The 18,065-nt window shown below is 39.1% G+C and overlaps 1 protein-coding gene across 3 annotated transcripts in view; it reads left to right on the top strand.

The window, feature by feature from the left end:
• Positions 1-757: 757 nt before the first annotated feature.
• The window catches only part of dpep2 (dipeptidase 2), a 70,918-nt gene continuing 53,610 nt past the window's right edge, over positions 758-18,065 (top strand). Inside the window, exons 1-4 of one of the 3 annotated variants that reach the window (XM_039762933.1) lie at positions 758-880; positions 10,820-10,920; positions 11,534-11,691; positions 12,978-13,104. In XM_039762933.1, the coding sequence (XP_039618867.1) occupies positions 11,555-11,691; positions 12,978-13,104 (264 nt within the window). In that variant the 5' untranslated portion in view covers positions 758-880; positions 10,820-10,920; positions 11,534-11,554. The remainder of the gene's footprint in view (positions 881-10,819; positions 10,921-11,533; positions 11,692-12,977; positions 13,105-18,065) is intronic. The other 2 variants (XM_039762934.1, XM_039762935.1) reach the window with 2 other exon arrangements.

Genomic DNA, 18,065 nt, shown 5'->3' with positions numbered 1-18,065 from the left:
CCTTATTTGGTCCTTGATATTAATGTACAGTTAGATATTTTTGTCTGGTAGCTACAGCAGCAACCAAACTATTTGCATTGGTCTTTTTTGACATAGCAAACCCCCCTGAGCAGCAAATGTAACTGAACACCAGAATAAAATGAGTGTAACTGTCCTTCAGGTCACTGCTCTGTTTCCGTAGCCAATCAGTTTGCTCCGTTGATGCCCATATTTCATCTGTTCCTTGTTCACATCACTGGTCATGTTTTAATTAAAGCTCAAGATCTGTTTACTCGATCAAGCTTTGAATTATCTTTCGTTTTCTTTAACCTTTTAATCTACTCCGTTGCTTTTTTGTTGTATTAATACGCTTTTTGTGATTGCGATCAGTACGCGTTTTTACAGTTGTTTTAAGTGCGGTCTGAAATAATATCTCTGAAGAAGATAGTGAACCTCGCCAAGCCTCCGAAATTGGGCGGTGTGCTAGTTTTAATGACTGAAATGGCCGCCGCAACACCCCTTTGCGACCTGAAGTGTATCACTGTATATGACTAAGCCAGCTAGACTGCCTTCTCTGTGTCTCATCAGGCTGTGAATTACTGCCATTTTGCAATTGACCGTCTGTTCTCCGTGTCTCTAATATTACAAACATGTTACTCATAGCAATCTACCTTTGCAGATCCCCATAGTGCAGCGGTACCATATAACTGAAGACTGTCCAGCAGATGGCAGTAAAGTGCAGATAGTAACAACTTCAACTACTTGCTATTGCCTGCAAGTGTTATAAGTGTACAGTATTTGTTTGTGTCCGATTTTACAGGGAGGAGTTAAGGGTGTTAAAAACTCTGGCTAAAGACAAATTAGCTAAACTGACTAGGAACGTCTGCGGACTCCGATGAAAGTAAGTGAGAACTGAGTTTTGCTTTGCTTTTCATACTTTTGGCTTCGTATTGTATCGTGCCAGATTTCGGGCGACTGTCCGGTGGTTTGCAGTTAGGTGTACCGCTCGCTGTCCCGCTTGTCCTGATGTTATTGTATCGCAGTGACAAGGGAGTCGATACAACCTAGCTGACGGAGCTTTTCTTTTCCATCTTTTCCATATACTGTACTACTGAGCTGAAACGTTTGTGTCATTTCCAGTTACATGTGACTGGACTAGACATTGTACATGAAGAATGGGTGCGGAGAATTTTTTTTACAAAACAGCTTCAAATTATAACACTTTTTCAGTCACAACGAATAATTTTCCAGAGCTTCAGCCCGGGTGGTGCGTTTTCAATTTTTAAAATCCGTTTCCAGAAACCTGGAAAAGACGACACCGTGTTGTAAAGCGCACAAGCTCTCAACCAAGACACAAGCGGCCTTTGGAGATAAGAATAAGCGACGGCGCCCAATGCCATCTGACCTGACAGATAATTAAATGACATTAGACAAGATATACTTAATCAGTTTCCAGGGGGAAAATGAAATGTATACCGCAACAAAAACTCAGAATACACAGATAGAAACTCATTGTACAATATAATACTCTAGCGACCTCCGCGTCAGGTTCGAAAAAGAAGAAAAGAAAAAAAAAACAGACGAAGTAAAACTCACAAAAGTTTACTTGAACAATAAAGAAGAAAAAAACACAGGGTTGTAACAGCAAAAGAAAAAGAACGTCTTTGACTCTGAGCTATTTGCAACCTCCTATATTTCTCTCATATTTGTGGTCCTGAGAGACGCCGTTAAAGAAAAATAAAAACAGAAAAAGAAGAAAACGAAGCCTTTGTAACCCCACAACACAACCTTCTAGCCCCTTCTCCAATGAATCTCTCGACCCTCCTCCCCTCCCTCCTTACCGCATCAATCATACCCCCGTTGTCAGTCCTTTGTGCAGTACTCGGCCCTCCCGCAATTGGACCCAACAGTCATTCCAAAAAGGGACTGCAACCTGGCTGGAACGCTACAATACAATAGAATAGAATTAAACGCATACGTGTATAGTGTGTATGTATATATGTATGTCTGTGTATATATATATATATATATATATATATATATATACAGCGGGGCTTGAAAGTTTGTGAACCCTTTATAGAATTTTCTGCATAAATATGACCTAAAACATCATATTTTCACTCAAGTCCTAAAAGTAGATAAAGAGAAACCAGTTAAACATATGAGACAAAAATATTATACTTGGTCGTTTATTTATTGAGGAAAATGTTCGAATATTACATATTTGTGAGTGGCAAAAGTATGTGAACCTCTAGTATTAGCAGTCAGTTTGAAGGTGAAATTCGACTCAGGTGTTTTCAATCAATGAGATGACAATCAGGTGTGAGTGGGCACCCTGTGTTATTTAAAGAACATGGATCTATCAAAGTCTGCTCTTCACAACACATGTTTGTGGAAGTGTATCATGGCACGAACAAAGGAGATTTCTGAGGACCTCAGAAAAAGAGTTGTAGATGCTCATCAGGCTGGAAAAGGTTACAAAACCATCTTTAAAGAGTTTGGACTCCACCAATCCACAGTCAGACAGATTGTGTACAAATGGAGGAAAAAATGGAGGAAATTCGTGTAGTAGTCGGTAAGGTCACAAAGGACCCCAGGGTAACTTCTAAGCAACTGTAGGCCTCTCTCACATTGGCTCATGTTCATGAGTCCACCATCAGGAGAGCACTGAACAACAGTGGTGTGCATGGCAGGGTTGCAAGGAGAAAGCCACTGCTCTCCAAAAAAAAAATTGCTGCTCGTCTGCAGTTTGCTAAAGATCACGTGGACAAACCAGAAGGCTATTGGAAGAATGTTTTGTGGACGGATGAGACCAAAATAGAACTTTTTGCTTTAATTGAAAAGTGTTAAGTCTGGAGAAAGGAAAACACTGCATTCCAGCATAAGAACCTTATCCCATCTGTGAAACATGGTAGTAGTATCATGGTTTGGGCCTGTTTTGCTGCATCTGTGCCAGGACAGCTTGCCTTCATTGATGGAAAAATGAATTCTGAATTATCAGAGAATTCTAAAGGAAAATGTCAGGACATCTGTCCATGAACTGAATCTCAGGAGAAGGTGTGTCATGCAGCAAGACAACAACCCTAAGCACACAAGTTGTTCTACCAAAGAACAGTTAAAGTAGAATAAAGGTAATGTTTTGGAATGACCAAGTCAAAGTCCTGACCTTAATCCAATCGAAATGTTGTGGAAGAACCTGAAGTGAGCAGTTCATGCAAGGAAACCCAACAACATCCCAGAGTTGAAGCTGTTCTGTACGGAAGAAAGGGCTAAAATTCCTCCATGTCGGTGTGCAGGAATGATCAAAAGTTACCAGAAACGTTTAGTTGCAGTTATTGCTGCAAAGGGGGGTCACACCAGATACTGAAAGCAAAGGTTCACATACTTTTGCCACTCACAAATTTGTAATATTCAATCATTTTCCTCAATAAATAAATGACCAAGTATAATATTTTTGTTTCATTTGTTTAACTGGTTTCTCTTTATCTACTTTTAGGACTTGAGTGAAAATCTGATGATGTTTAGGTCATATTTATGCAGAAATATAGAAAATTCTAAAGGGTTTACAAACTTTCAAGCACCACTGTACAGTATATATATAGTGGGTTTCCTCCGCGTGCTCTGGTTTCCTCCCACAGTCCAAAGACATGCAGGTCTTGTGAGCTTGGTATGTGGGTGTGTGTGTGCCCTGCGGTGAGCTGGCGCCCTCCCCGGGGTTTGTTTCCTGCCTTGCGCCCTGTGTTGGCTGGGATTGACTACAGCAAACCCCCGTGACCCTGTAGTTAGGATATAGCGGGTTGAATAATGGATGGATATATATATATATATATATATATATATATATATATATATATATATATATATATATATATATAAGAGACAGATTAGTATTATTTTTGGGTGGCATATACTGCTTCACACATACCAAAGACTAGGTTAATTGGCAGCTCTAGACTGGACCACTGATTTACTTATTTGTTCTTTATTTAGCTCTATACCATTTCTTGTATTAGGAATTTGTTATTTTTCAATTATCCCTTGGGTTCAGAGCGCAGGGTCAGCCATTGTAAAACGCCCCTGGAGCAATTGCAGGTTAAGGGCCCTACTCAAGGGCCCAGCAGAGTAAGATCTCCTTTAGCAGTAATGGAGATTTGCACCATCAACCTTCTGGATACCAGTATAGATCCTTAGCCTCTTAGCCGTCATTGTGATTGCCATAATTGTAATTTTTTTGTGTGTGTGTACTCTGCACTGCAGTGAAACTTCATCTGTTTCTGATTTCTACCTTGGGCCCATTCTTCCCTATGGCCCTAAATTAGGTACACAAGTTAAAAAATGGTTGGGTTATTAATAATCATCCACACTCATTCCAGACCACAGTCTGTTTCACATGTTTTACACTGTGTCACAAAAGCATAGCTGTTAGAGGTGGAACATCTAAAATTCTGGTTGACATATCTTGGGGAGAAATATTCTGATGCAAGAGTAGGGCACATAGAATTGCATTCAGCCCCTTTCCTGATTATTTAGTTTGTAGGACTACAGGCTCCACTACCTTAATTCTAACATTACATAATCATGTAGTATTCAGGTACAGTTACATCCATAACTTTTCATCCACAATTTTTTGTGTGTGGTCTAAAAGCAAAAACAATACAAATATGTATTACCTACATAAACTAACATGGTTCTCTTTGTGTTTATGATAAAATAGCGTACATCAGACGTTTTCAAGTTCAGCTCTGGGCTCTCTACTGCGGCTGCAGGTTTTTGTTCCAGCCAGTTCTTCAGTCAGAAAGTACTCTTACCTCTATATAGTTTAACTAGATGGTCTTATTTTCTTCTGTTCTTCTTAATTCAGGAAGTGAAAATTAATATTTTTTAGAAAAGAAATTGTAAATTCTTCTATTTTTTCATTCCTTTAAATGCTTAACTGTCTTTTTTGTATTCCTATTAATTCAGCTTTTTTTTTTAAAAAACTTTAACAGCATGCAATGCTCATCAAACACAAACAACAACATATCAACATTTTTGTGATGTGTAAATTAACACTAGCTCTTAAAGTTAATCTATATATATAGGGTGGTCCAGATCTAATTATGCAACTTTTAATGCAATGCTGGAAAACAATGCAAGACAAAAGAATTGTTCGAAATACAGGAGTCCTCGGGTTACAACGTCTTGACATACGACGTTTCATGTTTACAACGTTCACTCCCATAAAAACTGAGATGTGATTGTTTCAGCTTAAGCTGTTAGCATCGTACTTACAGATTACATGGACAAACTAGTTTGGTTGCACGCAGCGGAAGAATACATAGTAATGCGACGTATGAGTGAGGGAGTTGGTGAACTAGTTTAGTTGCGCGTGGCACAAGTGTTCTGTTTGTGTTGCCTTGTTTGGCGAATTTTTGGCCCTTGTCATGGCTCCTAAACGAAAGTCAGAGTCTGCAGATGGTAGTGCTTCGAAAAAGAGGAAAGCCATCACGATGGAAGTGAAATTAGACATTGTAAAGAGATCAGAAGGAATAAAGGTAAGGAATTTTTTTAAACTAATTTTTTGTCCTTTTTTCTGTTACTACAGTACAGTGTAGAGTACAGTATATTTATGTCCTTTTCCTTTGTCTGTGGCTTAGTTGTGTTTTTATGATCTCGATTATGATTTTGCAAATGTGTTAGGATAGGTAAGTGACTTAGGCTAGGGTGTGTTTCGACACCAAAATTCGTGTTACATCACTGTTGTAGGAACAGAACTGTGTCGTAACCTGAGGACCCCCTGTATCATGTAATAAATGAAAATGGACTTACATTGAATTAATTAACTGATTTTCCATGTAATGTCCCATTTGTCCTCCATTCAGTTGTGAATTCTCTATGTAATAAACTTAATAATTTATAGCGTAATGAAAATTGCATAATTAGATCTAGACCACCCTCTGTATATGTATGTTCCAGCATCACGTCCGAACGGCTGGAGCAATTTTCATGAAACTTGGTACACGTGTTCATCATTGGTCGACTAAAAATACTGTAGGGTGAAATTAGTCATAACCTACCCCCTTCTGGGTAGGGTGGGGGCTGATCTTGCGGTCTTGTATCCATGTTATCATCCAGTTGACACTCGGAATGACCACCAGAGGGAAAACTGGAGGCAACTGTCAGCATTCTTTATGTTTGAGCGCCACCAAGCCCCTGTTGCTTTTGAAATTAAATAGAGTTCTACGTGTGGAAGTGTGTGTGTCTGTCCGGCCCAGAAGTGAGGCGTAGAGTTGGGGTGAGGGCTCCAGTTCTGAGGATATGCAAGCGAGGCCAGTACACCGGCAAAAGGAATCCTCCTAAGAAAGACAGTCGCTTAGCTGCTAATGCACAAACAATACAAGCACTTAGCCAACATGACTCCTTCTAGCAGAGAGATGCCCACAGTAGTTCTGACGATTTAAATACTTTCTACGATCCCGTGCTTTTAACAGCACAAGCTTACACAGTTAGTATATACCAGGTGACTGCCAGCATTCTGTATTTTTGAGCAGCACTGTGCCCTTGTTGCTTTTCAAATGAAATAGAGTTGTCCGGTTCCGAGTGTCAACTACATGATAACATACATACAAGACTGCAAGACAAGGAAATTAGTGAGTCTTTGTTTCTTAATTAATTTATTTTTATTTTTAACGCTGTGTTTTTTAATTATGTTTTTCTCAAACAATTAAAAAAACACGAGGGTGAACTGGAGGTGACTGCCAGCATTCTTTATTTTTGAGCACCACCGCTCCCCTGTTGCTTTTCAAATTAAATACAGTTGGCTGGTTCCGAACGTCAACTTGATGATAACATTCATACAACACCGCAAGACAAGCACATTAGTGAGTCTTTATCCATCCATACATTATCCAAACAAAATGCAGTTTTTAAATGATGGTTTTTATTATTTAGGGAGAAAAAAAATCCAAACCTACATGGCCCTGTGTGAAAAAGTAATTGCCCCCTTGTTAAAAAATAACCTAACTGTGTGGTGTATCACACCTGAGTTCAATTTCCGTAGCCACCCCCAGGCCTGATTACTGCCACACCTGTTTCAATCAAGAAATCACTTAAATAGGAGCTGCCTGACACAGAGAAGTAGACCAAAAGCACCTCAAAAGCTAGACATCATGCCAAGATCCAAAGAAATTCAGGAACAAATGAGAACAGAAGTAATTGAGATCTATCAGTCTGGTAAAGGTTATAAAGCCATTTCTAAAGCTTTGGGACTCCAGCGAACCACAGTGAGAGCCATTATCCACAAATGGCAAAAACATGGAACAGTGGTGAACCTTCCCAGGAGTGGCCGGCCGACCAAAATTACCCCAAGAGCGCAGAGACGACTCATCCGAGAGGTCACAAAAGACCCCAGGACAATGTCTAAAGAACTGCAGGCCTCACTTGCCTCAATTAAGGTCAGTGTTCACGACTCCACCATAAGAAAGAGACTGGGCAAAACGGCCTGCATGGCAGATTTCAAGACGCAAACCACTGTTAAGCAAAAGAACATTAGGGCTCGTCTCAATTTTGCTAAGAAACATCTCAATGATTGCCAAGACTTTTGGGAAAATACCTTGTGGACTGATGAGACAAAAGTTGAACTTTTTGGAAAGCAAATGTCCCGTTACATCTGGCGTAAAAGGAACACAGCATTTCAGAAAAAGAACATCATACCAACAGTAAAATATGGTGGTGGTAGTGTGATGGTCTGGGGTTGTTTTGCTGCTTCAGGACGTGGAAGGCTTGCTGTGATAGATGGAACCATGAATTCTACTGTCTACCAAAAAATCCTGAAGGAGAATGTCCAGCCATCTGTTCGTCAACTCAAGCTGAAGCGATCTTGGGTGCTGCAACAGGACAATGACCCAAAACACACCAGCAAATCCACCTCTGAATGGCTGAAGAAAAACAAAATGAAGACTTTGGAGTGGCCTAGTCAAAGTCCTGACCTGAATCCAATTGAGATGCTATGGCATGACCTTAAAAAGGCGTTTCATGCTAGAAAACCCTCAAATAAAGCTGAATTACAACAATTCTGCAAAGATGAGTGGGCCAAAATTCCTCCAGAGCTGTAAAGACTCATTGCAAGTTATCGCAAACGCTTGATTGCAGTTATTGCTGCTAAGGGTGGCCCAACCAGTTATTAGGTTCAGGGGGCAATTACTTTTTCACACAGGGCCATGTAGGTTTGGATTTTTTTCCCTAAATAATAAAACCATCATTTAAAAACTGCATTTTGTGTTTACTTGTGTTATATTTGACTAATGGTTAAATGTGTTTGATGATCAGAAACATTTTGTGTGACAAACATGCAAAAGAATAAGAAATCAGAAAGGGGGCAAATAGTTTTTCACACCACTGTGTATATATATATATATATATATATATATATATATATATATATATATATATATATATATATATATATATATATATATATGTGTGTGTGTGTGTGTGTGTGTGTGTGTAAAAGGCAACTCATCACTAATACTCCCACTTTCCATATAGGTGGGAAGCTGAAATTTCACGTGCTCATTCCTTGCAGTGTACTTAGAAAAGTTAGGTATGTTTCATGTCCTATTTGCAACACCCAAGGGTGTACCCCCTAAACTGTATGTATATATATATATATATATATATATATATATATATATATATATATATATATATATAGGGGAAACCCTCCTCACTATTTTTGCGATTTCCAATATACGTAGGAAGCCCAAATTTCCCATGCTCATCCTTTACTCTGTACTTACAAATGTTAAGTATGTTTCATTTCATGCCATGCTCCGTAACAAACTTTCAAAAATAATGTCTTCTTTTTTGCGGTTCTCACCATTATGCCGTAAGGAACTTTCGGAACTGACCTCTCCTTTTATCAGATTTGTTTCTTATTTCCGTTACAGACCATTTATTTCATGGCAGGGGCTGTCCTCAGTCCCCCTTCCTTTTCCTGCACGGCCACGTGGTTGGCTCCCTGCCTAAAAATGTGCATTTCTCATACACAACATTTACAATCATAAATTAAACTCTTTACAATCATCATATTCACTCCCAATACTAAAATAAGCCTACAACAATTACATTGACAATCATGTTACATTATTTTTAAAATGTTTCCTTTTTCTTAACTTCTTTAACACACTACTTTTCCGCTGCAAAGTGCGGGTATTTTGCTAGTATATAACTAAATGATAAACCTAAGAAAGTTTCTAAACTATATGTCAAAGCACAACAACCAGTGGTCTTGTATCTAAGGGACAAGACAATCAAGAAAAGGGAAGAGCATTAAGTCCAAGCAAAGTCGGCAAGGGACTAAACCGTGTACTGTATTTGATTATTTTAGCAGGGATTTCCCCACAGAAGTAAACGGAAATAATTGTGTGAAGTACATTCCAAGTATTATGAGGTGTTAGGGTACCTTGTGCTCTGAAAACTCAACAGAGAAATGGGCCAGAGTCCCATAGATCTGGGCTAACAGATGGCTACAATGTAGTACATTCACATTATTTTTCCCAACTATATATACAGTATATATCTAACATGTATCGCCTTGTAGAACGATATGATTGTATATATCATAAGGTCCTCTTCCTATCTATCTATACCAGTGGTTCAAAACTCGATCCTGGGGACCCACTGTGGCTGCAGGTTTTTGTTCCAACCAGATTCTCAGTTGGTGATAATAATCGATAACAACTGATCTCATTTAATTAGCTGGTCTTTTTTACTCTTCTCTTGTTCTGCATTCATAATAACACACAAGTATGGTTTTTACATTTATAAGACATTAGAAATAATTTTGTTTTTTTCTAAAAAAAAATAAATGCATAACTCTCTTTTGTTGTTTTCCTATTATTTTCCCCTTTGCCTGTGTAGTTTGCTCTCTTCATTTAACTGTAATATGGTGACAATTAACAGCCAGCACAGCAGATACCCGGGATGATGAAAGCAGCAATGACTTCAGTGTCAGACCCACTAATTAGTAAATAATCAATTAAAAAAACAGAACACCTGCAAAAGCAGATGGAAAATTAGGTTGAAAATACTGTTAACGACTTAAACAAATCCACATATTCCCCATATAACTGCTTATTATATTTTAATAAAAATCTACCAGACTTAGTTTGTAATTTCTATATTGACTGCAAAACACAGAAACTGGGAACTAATGGCTCACTTAACTAGGCTGAGTCCGAAGAAAAACGCAAGTTGGTTGGAACAAAAACCTGCAGCCATAGGGGGGTCCCCAGGATCGAGTTTGGGAAGCACTGATCTATAACAATTGTGCTTTTTGTATCTATAAAATGGGACAATAGCTACACAGTAACATACCCCTCAAGAGAAATGTGGCATAATACACTCCTTACAAAGTAATTACGTCATGCTTTGTATGTTCCTTTTTATGTAGGAGTATCCACATTCTGATACACCACATGTCACATGAAACTTTGATCCATGTGATACACGCGCACCAACAATCAGAGTGTAGAGTTATTTTCTCATTGGTTCATGAGTATCTCAAATGCTTTTTGATTCATTGTTTGCTCTTCTCTGTTAGCAGCCGGTTTGTTGAGCAGTTGGCCAGTCCTTACCAGCACAATTTCTTCCTTCTCCACTGTCTTTCCTTAACGCCTCCTTTACTCCTTTTTGTATACTCCTTTCTTTTAGGACACCTTGTTTTCTGTACATTCACTCTCGTATCATACAGTATATCCTCCATTTCTTTTTTATGGAGCGTTATGTGTTTTTTCAATGCCTTGGTCAGTTTGTTTTTCACTTCCTCCATTTTGACCTCTTCTTGTTGTCTTTTGGTTAGGAGCTGTGCCAGCCCACTGTGAAATGCTCCAGAGGCAGGTGCATTTGGCCTAAACTCTCCATTGGTGCACATCAGGATCCTGAATATATCTGGTCATTGTGGTACGCTGTCTTTTGTTTTGCATTGTTCTATAATTGGATGCACATTGTAGTGGTTATCGCTGCCTGTGTGCAATTTCTCAGTGCTGTTTGTATTTCCTTTTCATTTTTCAAGTCATAATTATCACATGATCTCTAAAAATGGACAACATTTAACTAAACATGTAACTTCTAAAGATGACTACATATCCCAGCAAAGGGGGCAAATGCTTAAGGAATGAGCCATTCCCTGATTTAGAACCTAAGCAGTTTTACAAGTGTGAGTTCATTCAGTCATTAAGCTCATCCCGATGGCTAATAGCCAGGTTGTCCAGGGATCTTTTTATGAACTGTCTGGGTCTTAACTTCAACCACATGCTGGTTTAATTCTTTGAATCACAAAAGTGTTTTTTGGTGGTCACATTTTTACTAAGTTGACAAATGTAAAAAAATTACAACCAGTAAGGGTTTGTGTTTTAACGTTAGCTATTTATTTTGTTTAACTGCAAATAATTCCCATTCCATACATTTAAGATTACATGTTGTAAAACAATAACACGTGGTTGTGTCCAAAGAGTGGAGCGGGGAATCATTTTTCCATAGAATGGTGTTGTTATTGGTGTCTTTGTGATTTCAGGTGATTTGCCCAAAGTGTAGCATGACCTGCACCCTCATGGACGAGGCTGTGCGAGGTATTACCATGTGCTTCCTGCTCCTACTGTTCCCTTCACCCTCTGTAGGCAGCCTGAAAGAGAGAGCGTTGCGCCTTATGGCTGAGGAACGTCTAATCGATGGGTATGTGACCACAGAGAGGAAAACATATTGGGTGGGCTTACCTGAACCTGCTGCCTGTGCTTACAGCTTGTTAGCCTAAATAACTTCAAGTTGTTCCTTTTCTCCCAGTATATTATTCAAGTAAGGCAACCATTGTGGCACAGGGGTTAGCCACCATGCCGCCTGGACTCCAGGGTCTGTATCCCAGTTGCACATTCTTCTCTCGGGATTCTTTTTAAGCTATTACAATTTTCTTCCCAAATCTTAAAAGTGCTGTTAAGTTGATTGGGGACTCTAAAATGACCCAATGTGGGTGGCTGCAAGAGGTGGACTTATACTTTTGTATAGGCTCCAGTTCCCACATCTCTGTACTGCATCAAATGGGTTCAGAAAGGTTTGGATGAATATTAATGAAATACTTTTTTATATTTCTAACTGTTTTCATCAAATGGGCTGCACGGTGGTGCAGTGGTAGCACTGCTGCCTCGCAGTAAAGAGACCCGGTTCGCTTCCCGGGTCCTCCCTGCGTGGAGTTTGCATGTTCTCCCAGTGTCTGCATGGGTTTCCTCCGGGTGCTCCGGTTTCCTCCCACAGTCCAAAGACATGCAGGTTAGGTGCATTGCCGATCCTACATTGTGCTTGGTGTGTGTGTGTATTTCCTGCGGTGGGCTGGCGCCCTGCCCGGGATTTGGTCCCTGCCTTGCACCCTGGGATTGGCTCCAGCAGACCCCTGTTTTAGAAAATGTAAGGTTGGATAATGGATGGATGGATTTTTTCATCAACTCTGTCAGCCATTAAGACTGACAGTCGCGAAGAAGCTAAAGAGAAAGTGAAAAATCCCAGTTAATTCTCTGTCATTGTGGAGCTTTCGTGACTTTGAATTGTCCTTGTGTGTGTGTGTGTGTATAATGAGGTGGACTCGTGCCCTTTTCTGAGACTGAGCCTACAATGTACCCACTGCTGCTGGAAAGCTCTTCATGACCATGTAAAACGATGAGCAGAAGAGAAGATGCCATGATTTGTATGACTAAGACAAGATAGTTACTAAGGAGATGGTATTAATGCATCTATAATGAAAAGAGTACTCTGTCCTTGCCAAAATTGGTGTTTGCTAGACTTTGGTCTATATCTACTGGGTGCCTAGCCATTTCCTACAGAATGATAGCTTTTCAAGGGACTGTGACAGACTGGCAATGTTATTTGCAGTGTTATCATTCTGTAATCTTTCAGGTTGCCATGTCTCACTGTTTATTATCAGTATAACACAGAATGTTGAAACTCTCCAAACCTTTTCTGTTCTTCTTTAGACACAATGACCTTCCTTTACAACTGAGAAAACAGTTTGGTAATATGCTCAGCAAAATTAACCTGCGCAGCCTCCCCAGCACTCTTACTGACATAAAACGAATGGACCAGGGTTATCTGGGTACACAGGTAAATATTATTTCCCTTACATGTACTTCCCCTTTCCTGTGGCAGGACAAAAGCAGATTGTCTACACTGATAAAGGTAAAAGTATCTGAAGCAGCTTATTTTACTTTTAAATACATTTAACACTAGAATTACCAGAGCCTACGAAAAAAACAAAAAAATCCATTCCACCTTAAATCGCTTCTCGCCTCTCCATCAGCGTCCTTTGTCCTGTAAATGTGTGGATAAGCACCAAACAGCAAGCAGCCCACTATTACATCCCCCCACCACCACACAGTTTTCTCAGCTCAAGTCTGTTTACCTGCGTGTCATTTGCTTAGAGTTGTATAGAGTGAGAAATCAAGCAAATTGACACCTTTCATAAATGCTATATCGTTATTTGGAACATTTCATGTGTGTTCCGTGTCTACAACAATCTATGCACGGTAAACACATCGTTAAAACAGAAATGTTTTTCATATTTTAGTAGTAAATGATAAAATGTAGGCATAAACTGTATAATGTATGAAGCCTGAAGTCCAAAGATCAAATAAACACTTTCACAAAAGGTTCAAGGAAAAGACAACAGCTTCTGTGGCATAGCGATAAGAAAAACAGCTGCGTTAGCATGCGACATTGACACACATTTACTATGACTGCCTCTGTGGCGCAACGGTATCAGCTGCCGATTGGGAATCAAAAGGTCACGAGTTCAATCCCGCACGACTCTGTTTTGAGAAGTGAACTGCTCTTATTCTTACTATTTTAGAATAAAAACATACATTTGATTTCAGTCTGTAACAGCCGTTGTAATTTATGATACTTATAAAGGTTAGCTTTGTTTTTTGTTTCTTTTCTTCAGTTTCATTCTCTACTGTTTTCACATAAAGATGAGCTATAGCTCTGCAGTCTACTTGTGACTGCATTCTCATACCAATGTGAACTGAAGTGTCTGTGTGCACTTTTTGTGGCATTACACACGTATTTTTTGAGCATGCCCATGTCGGTAAATAACATTAGATCTGGCTTTTATGTAACATATAAATGTTAATGTTTTGGGCACAAGCACTGTCCTTTATTACCTATTTACCTATTTATCTTTATTTATTTACTTACTTCCTACAGCGTAAAGTCACGAGTGCAGAGCTTCCCATGTACAGATACAAAGTACATTTGTTATTTGTTATAGCGCGTCTATGTGAAAATAGCAGTGTCAAATGCGGGGAAGGTGGTGTCTGGGGAGTTGAGATCATGAACGCAGCTGAGAGAATAAAAAAAAGCTAACCTTTACAAGTATCATAAATTACACCGGCTGTTACAGACTGGAATCAAATGTATGTTTTTATTCTAAAATAGTAAGAATAAGAACAGTTCACTTCTCAAAGTGGAGTCGTGCGGGATCAACCTCGTGACCTTTTGATTCCCAGTCAGCAGCTGATATCGTTGTGCCACAGAGGCAGTCGTAGTAAATACGTGTCAATGTCGCATGCTAACGCGGCTTTTTTTCTTAAAGTTACGCCTTGGAAGCTGTTGTATTTTCCTTGAACCTTTTGTGAAAGTGTTTATTTGATCTTTGGACTTCAGGCTTCATACATTATATAGGTTATATCTACATATTGTCATTTACTACTAAAATATGAAAAATGTTTCTGTTTTAAAAATGTGTTTACAATTACTGTAGAAACGGAACACACGTGAAATGAGTGTGTTCCAAATAACGATCTATTATTTCCTCTCTAAGACTCCACTTCACTCCCAGATAATCAATCAAGGCATGAGCTGGGAGAAGTTTGTGCACGTTCTAAGTCGGTGGGAGAAATAGAATAGACGGCTGCTTACAGCTTGTCTTTATCGGCACATTTAGAGGACAAAAGATGCTGGCGGAGAGGTGCGAAAGGATTTAAGGTGGGCTGAATCTACAAGTTTTTTCATAGGCTCTGGTAATTCTAGTGTTAAAAAGTCCTGTAGCAAATATTATGTAACAAGCATGGATTCTGTAACTATTGAATATAATAGGAGGTGGACAAAATAATAGAAATACTTAATAATAATCTAACATATAGCTTGAATGCTGCCATGGCTTGTGTTGTGGGTTATTTCACTGTTCCTTCTGAGGGATGAAACAGGTGCAAATTCGCTTCACACTCTGCACTCCAGAACCTCTCATAAAGGCTCATGATGTTTTTAGGTCTGATGATTGGGCAGGCCATGGAAGGACTTTGAGCTAATTTTATTGTTCATGAAGCTACGGTGAAATTAGTGAGTACAGAGTCACCTTATACTGAAAGTATGAAACATGTTGAGGCAATATATCCTGGAAAATGTCTCATATTCTTGGGCAGTTATACAGCCATGCACAGCAGTCATTGGATCTAATGATTTCCCTGACATATTTAACAGCTGGCATGTCAGATAGTGTCAGTTGAAAGCATCCTTTGGCTTTCTCCAAATATAACCCAATCTGGATGGATGAAACTGGATGAAAGATGACTCAAGAGACCTAACTAATTTTGTTCAATTGCTCTGTGAACCAGAATTTGTGCTCCTTATTGCAGTTTTTCTCTCTATGTGCACTAGCTGTGTATAAAAGTGGTTTCAGAATGGCCATAAATATTGTCTTTGTGAAGCTTATAGTTTGCAGTTTTTGTAAGGCTGGGTCACACAGGTGCTAACTCAGTTATAGTTGTGCTTGAAAGTTTGTGAACCCTTTAGAATTTTCTAGATTTGTGCATAAATATGACCTAAAACTTCATCAGATTTTCACTCAAGTCCTAAAAGTAGATAAAGAGAAACCAGTTAAACAAATGAGACAAAAAATATTATACTTGGTCATTTATTTATTAAGGAAAATTATTGAATATTACATACTTCTGAGTGGCAAAAGTATGTGAACCTTTGCTTTCAGTATCTGGCATGACCCCCCTTTGCAGCAATAACTGCAACTAAACGTCTCCGGTAACTTTTGATCATTCCTGCACACCAGCTTGGAGGAATTTTAGCCCAATCCTCCGTACAGAACAGCGTCAACTCTGGGATGTTGGTGGGTTTCCTTATATTAACTGCTCACTTCAGGTCCTTCCACAACATTTTGATTGGATTAAGGTCAGGACTTTGACTTGGCCATTCCAAAACATTAACTTTATTCTTCTTTAACCATTCTTTGGTAGAACGATTTATGTGCTTAGGGTTATTGTCTTGCTGCATGACCCACCTTCTCTTGAGATTCAGTTCATGCACAGATATCCTGACATTTCCTTTAGAATTCTCTGATATAATTCAGAATTCATTGTTCCATCAATGAAGGCAAGCCGTCCTGGTCCAGATGTAGCAAAACAGGCCAAAACCATGATACTGCCACCACCATGTTTCACAGATGGGATAAGGTTCTAATGCTGGAATGCAGTGTTTTCCTTTCTCCAAACATAACGCTTTTCATTTAAACCAAAAAGTTCTATTTTGGTCTCATCCATCCACAAAACATTCTTCCAATAGCCTTCTGGTTTGTCCACGTGATCTTTAGCAAACTGCAGACGAGCAGCAAATGCTTTTTTTGAAGAGCAGTGGCTTACTCCTTGCAACCCTGCCATGCATACCATTGTTGTTCAGTGTTCTGCTGATGGTGGACTCATGAACATGAACATTAGCCAATGTGAGAGAGGCCTTCAGTTGCTTAGAAGTTACTCTAGGGTCCTTTGTGACCTCGCTGACTATTACACACCTTGCTCTTGGAGTGATCTTTGTTGGTCGACCAATCCTGGGGAGGGTAATAATGGTCTTGAATTTCTTCCATTTGTACACAATCTGTCTGACTGTGGATTGGTGGAGTCCAAACTCTTTAGAGATGGTTTTGTAACCTTTTCCAGCCTGATGAGCATCAACAACTCTTTTTCTGAGGTCCTCAGAAATCTCCTTTGTTCGTGCCCTGATACATTTCCACAAACATGTGTTGTGAAGAGCAGACTGTGATAAATCCCTGTTCTTTAAATAACACAGTGTGCCCACTCACACCTGATTGGCATCCTATTGATTGAAATCACCAGACTCGAATTTCACCTTCAAACTAACTGCTAATCCTAGAGGTTCACAGACTTTTGCCACTCACAAATATGTAATATTCGATCATTTTCCTTAATAAATAAATGACCAAGTATAATATTTTTTTAGTATGGCGTATGCTGTCATTTTTTCTGGGACCGTACCCCAGACACATAAATTAACTCTGCAGTTGTTTTGACAGATGTAATGCCAATTTGCCCTGTTTTGAACTCTGCCAGTCCCTTCATACTGAATTGAAAGCTGGCAATCTGCCTAACATGACTCACATTTTCAGCTGCATTTGTAATTTAGTTACTTAACACAAATATATGCACAGTTTGTTAAAAATGTAAAGCTTTTCCACATTTGAGTCTGATCAGGTCAGAGCACATTATCTTGCATTTTCCCATCCAACACCCTATTTGTGTAGAATTTCACAGAAAAGAGCTTTCCATCTTAAATTTCTCTCAGGGAAATGGGTGTTGTGTTCTCCATGGAGCCTAATCATACCAAACAGCCATATCCTGTAGTTTTCCATCTGCCTCCTTTGACCTTTTAAACCTTATCAGTATGTAGTCCAGTTTTCCTATGAAAGACTATCCAGTTCTCTTAAATCCTACATTTTTGCTTAATTGATGTAATTAAAATCGTAATCTGTTTGTATGCTTGTTTGCTCACCAATCATGTAGAAATGGCTAAACTGATGTTACCGAACTTTTGCATATGCATTGCCATTGCTTCAGCTTAAAATATATGCTATTAGTTCAGAGGAATTGGATACCCCTCTGGCACTATCAGAATTACTAGATGCTATAAACTCACTTCAGAGTGGGAAAGCAGCAGGCGAATTTTATAAGAAATTCTCAACTCAGCTAGCTCCCCTTCTATTAGCAACATTTACAGAAGGTAGAGAAAATAAAATTGTATCTTAAACGTTTCGCCAAGCATTA

This window comes from Polypterus senegalus, chromosome 9 (genome assembly GCF_016835505.1).
Source record: "Polypterus senegalus isolate Bchr_013 chromosome 9, ASM1683550v1, whole genome shotgun sequence".
NCBI classification, from domain to species: domain Eukaryota; kingdom Metazoa; phylum Chordata; class Cladistia; order Polypteriformes; family Polypteridae; genus Polypterus; species Polypterus senegalus.
Note: the sequence above shows the minus strand (reverse complement) of the source record. Positions and strands in the feature narration are given on the sequence as shown.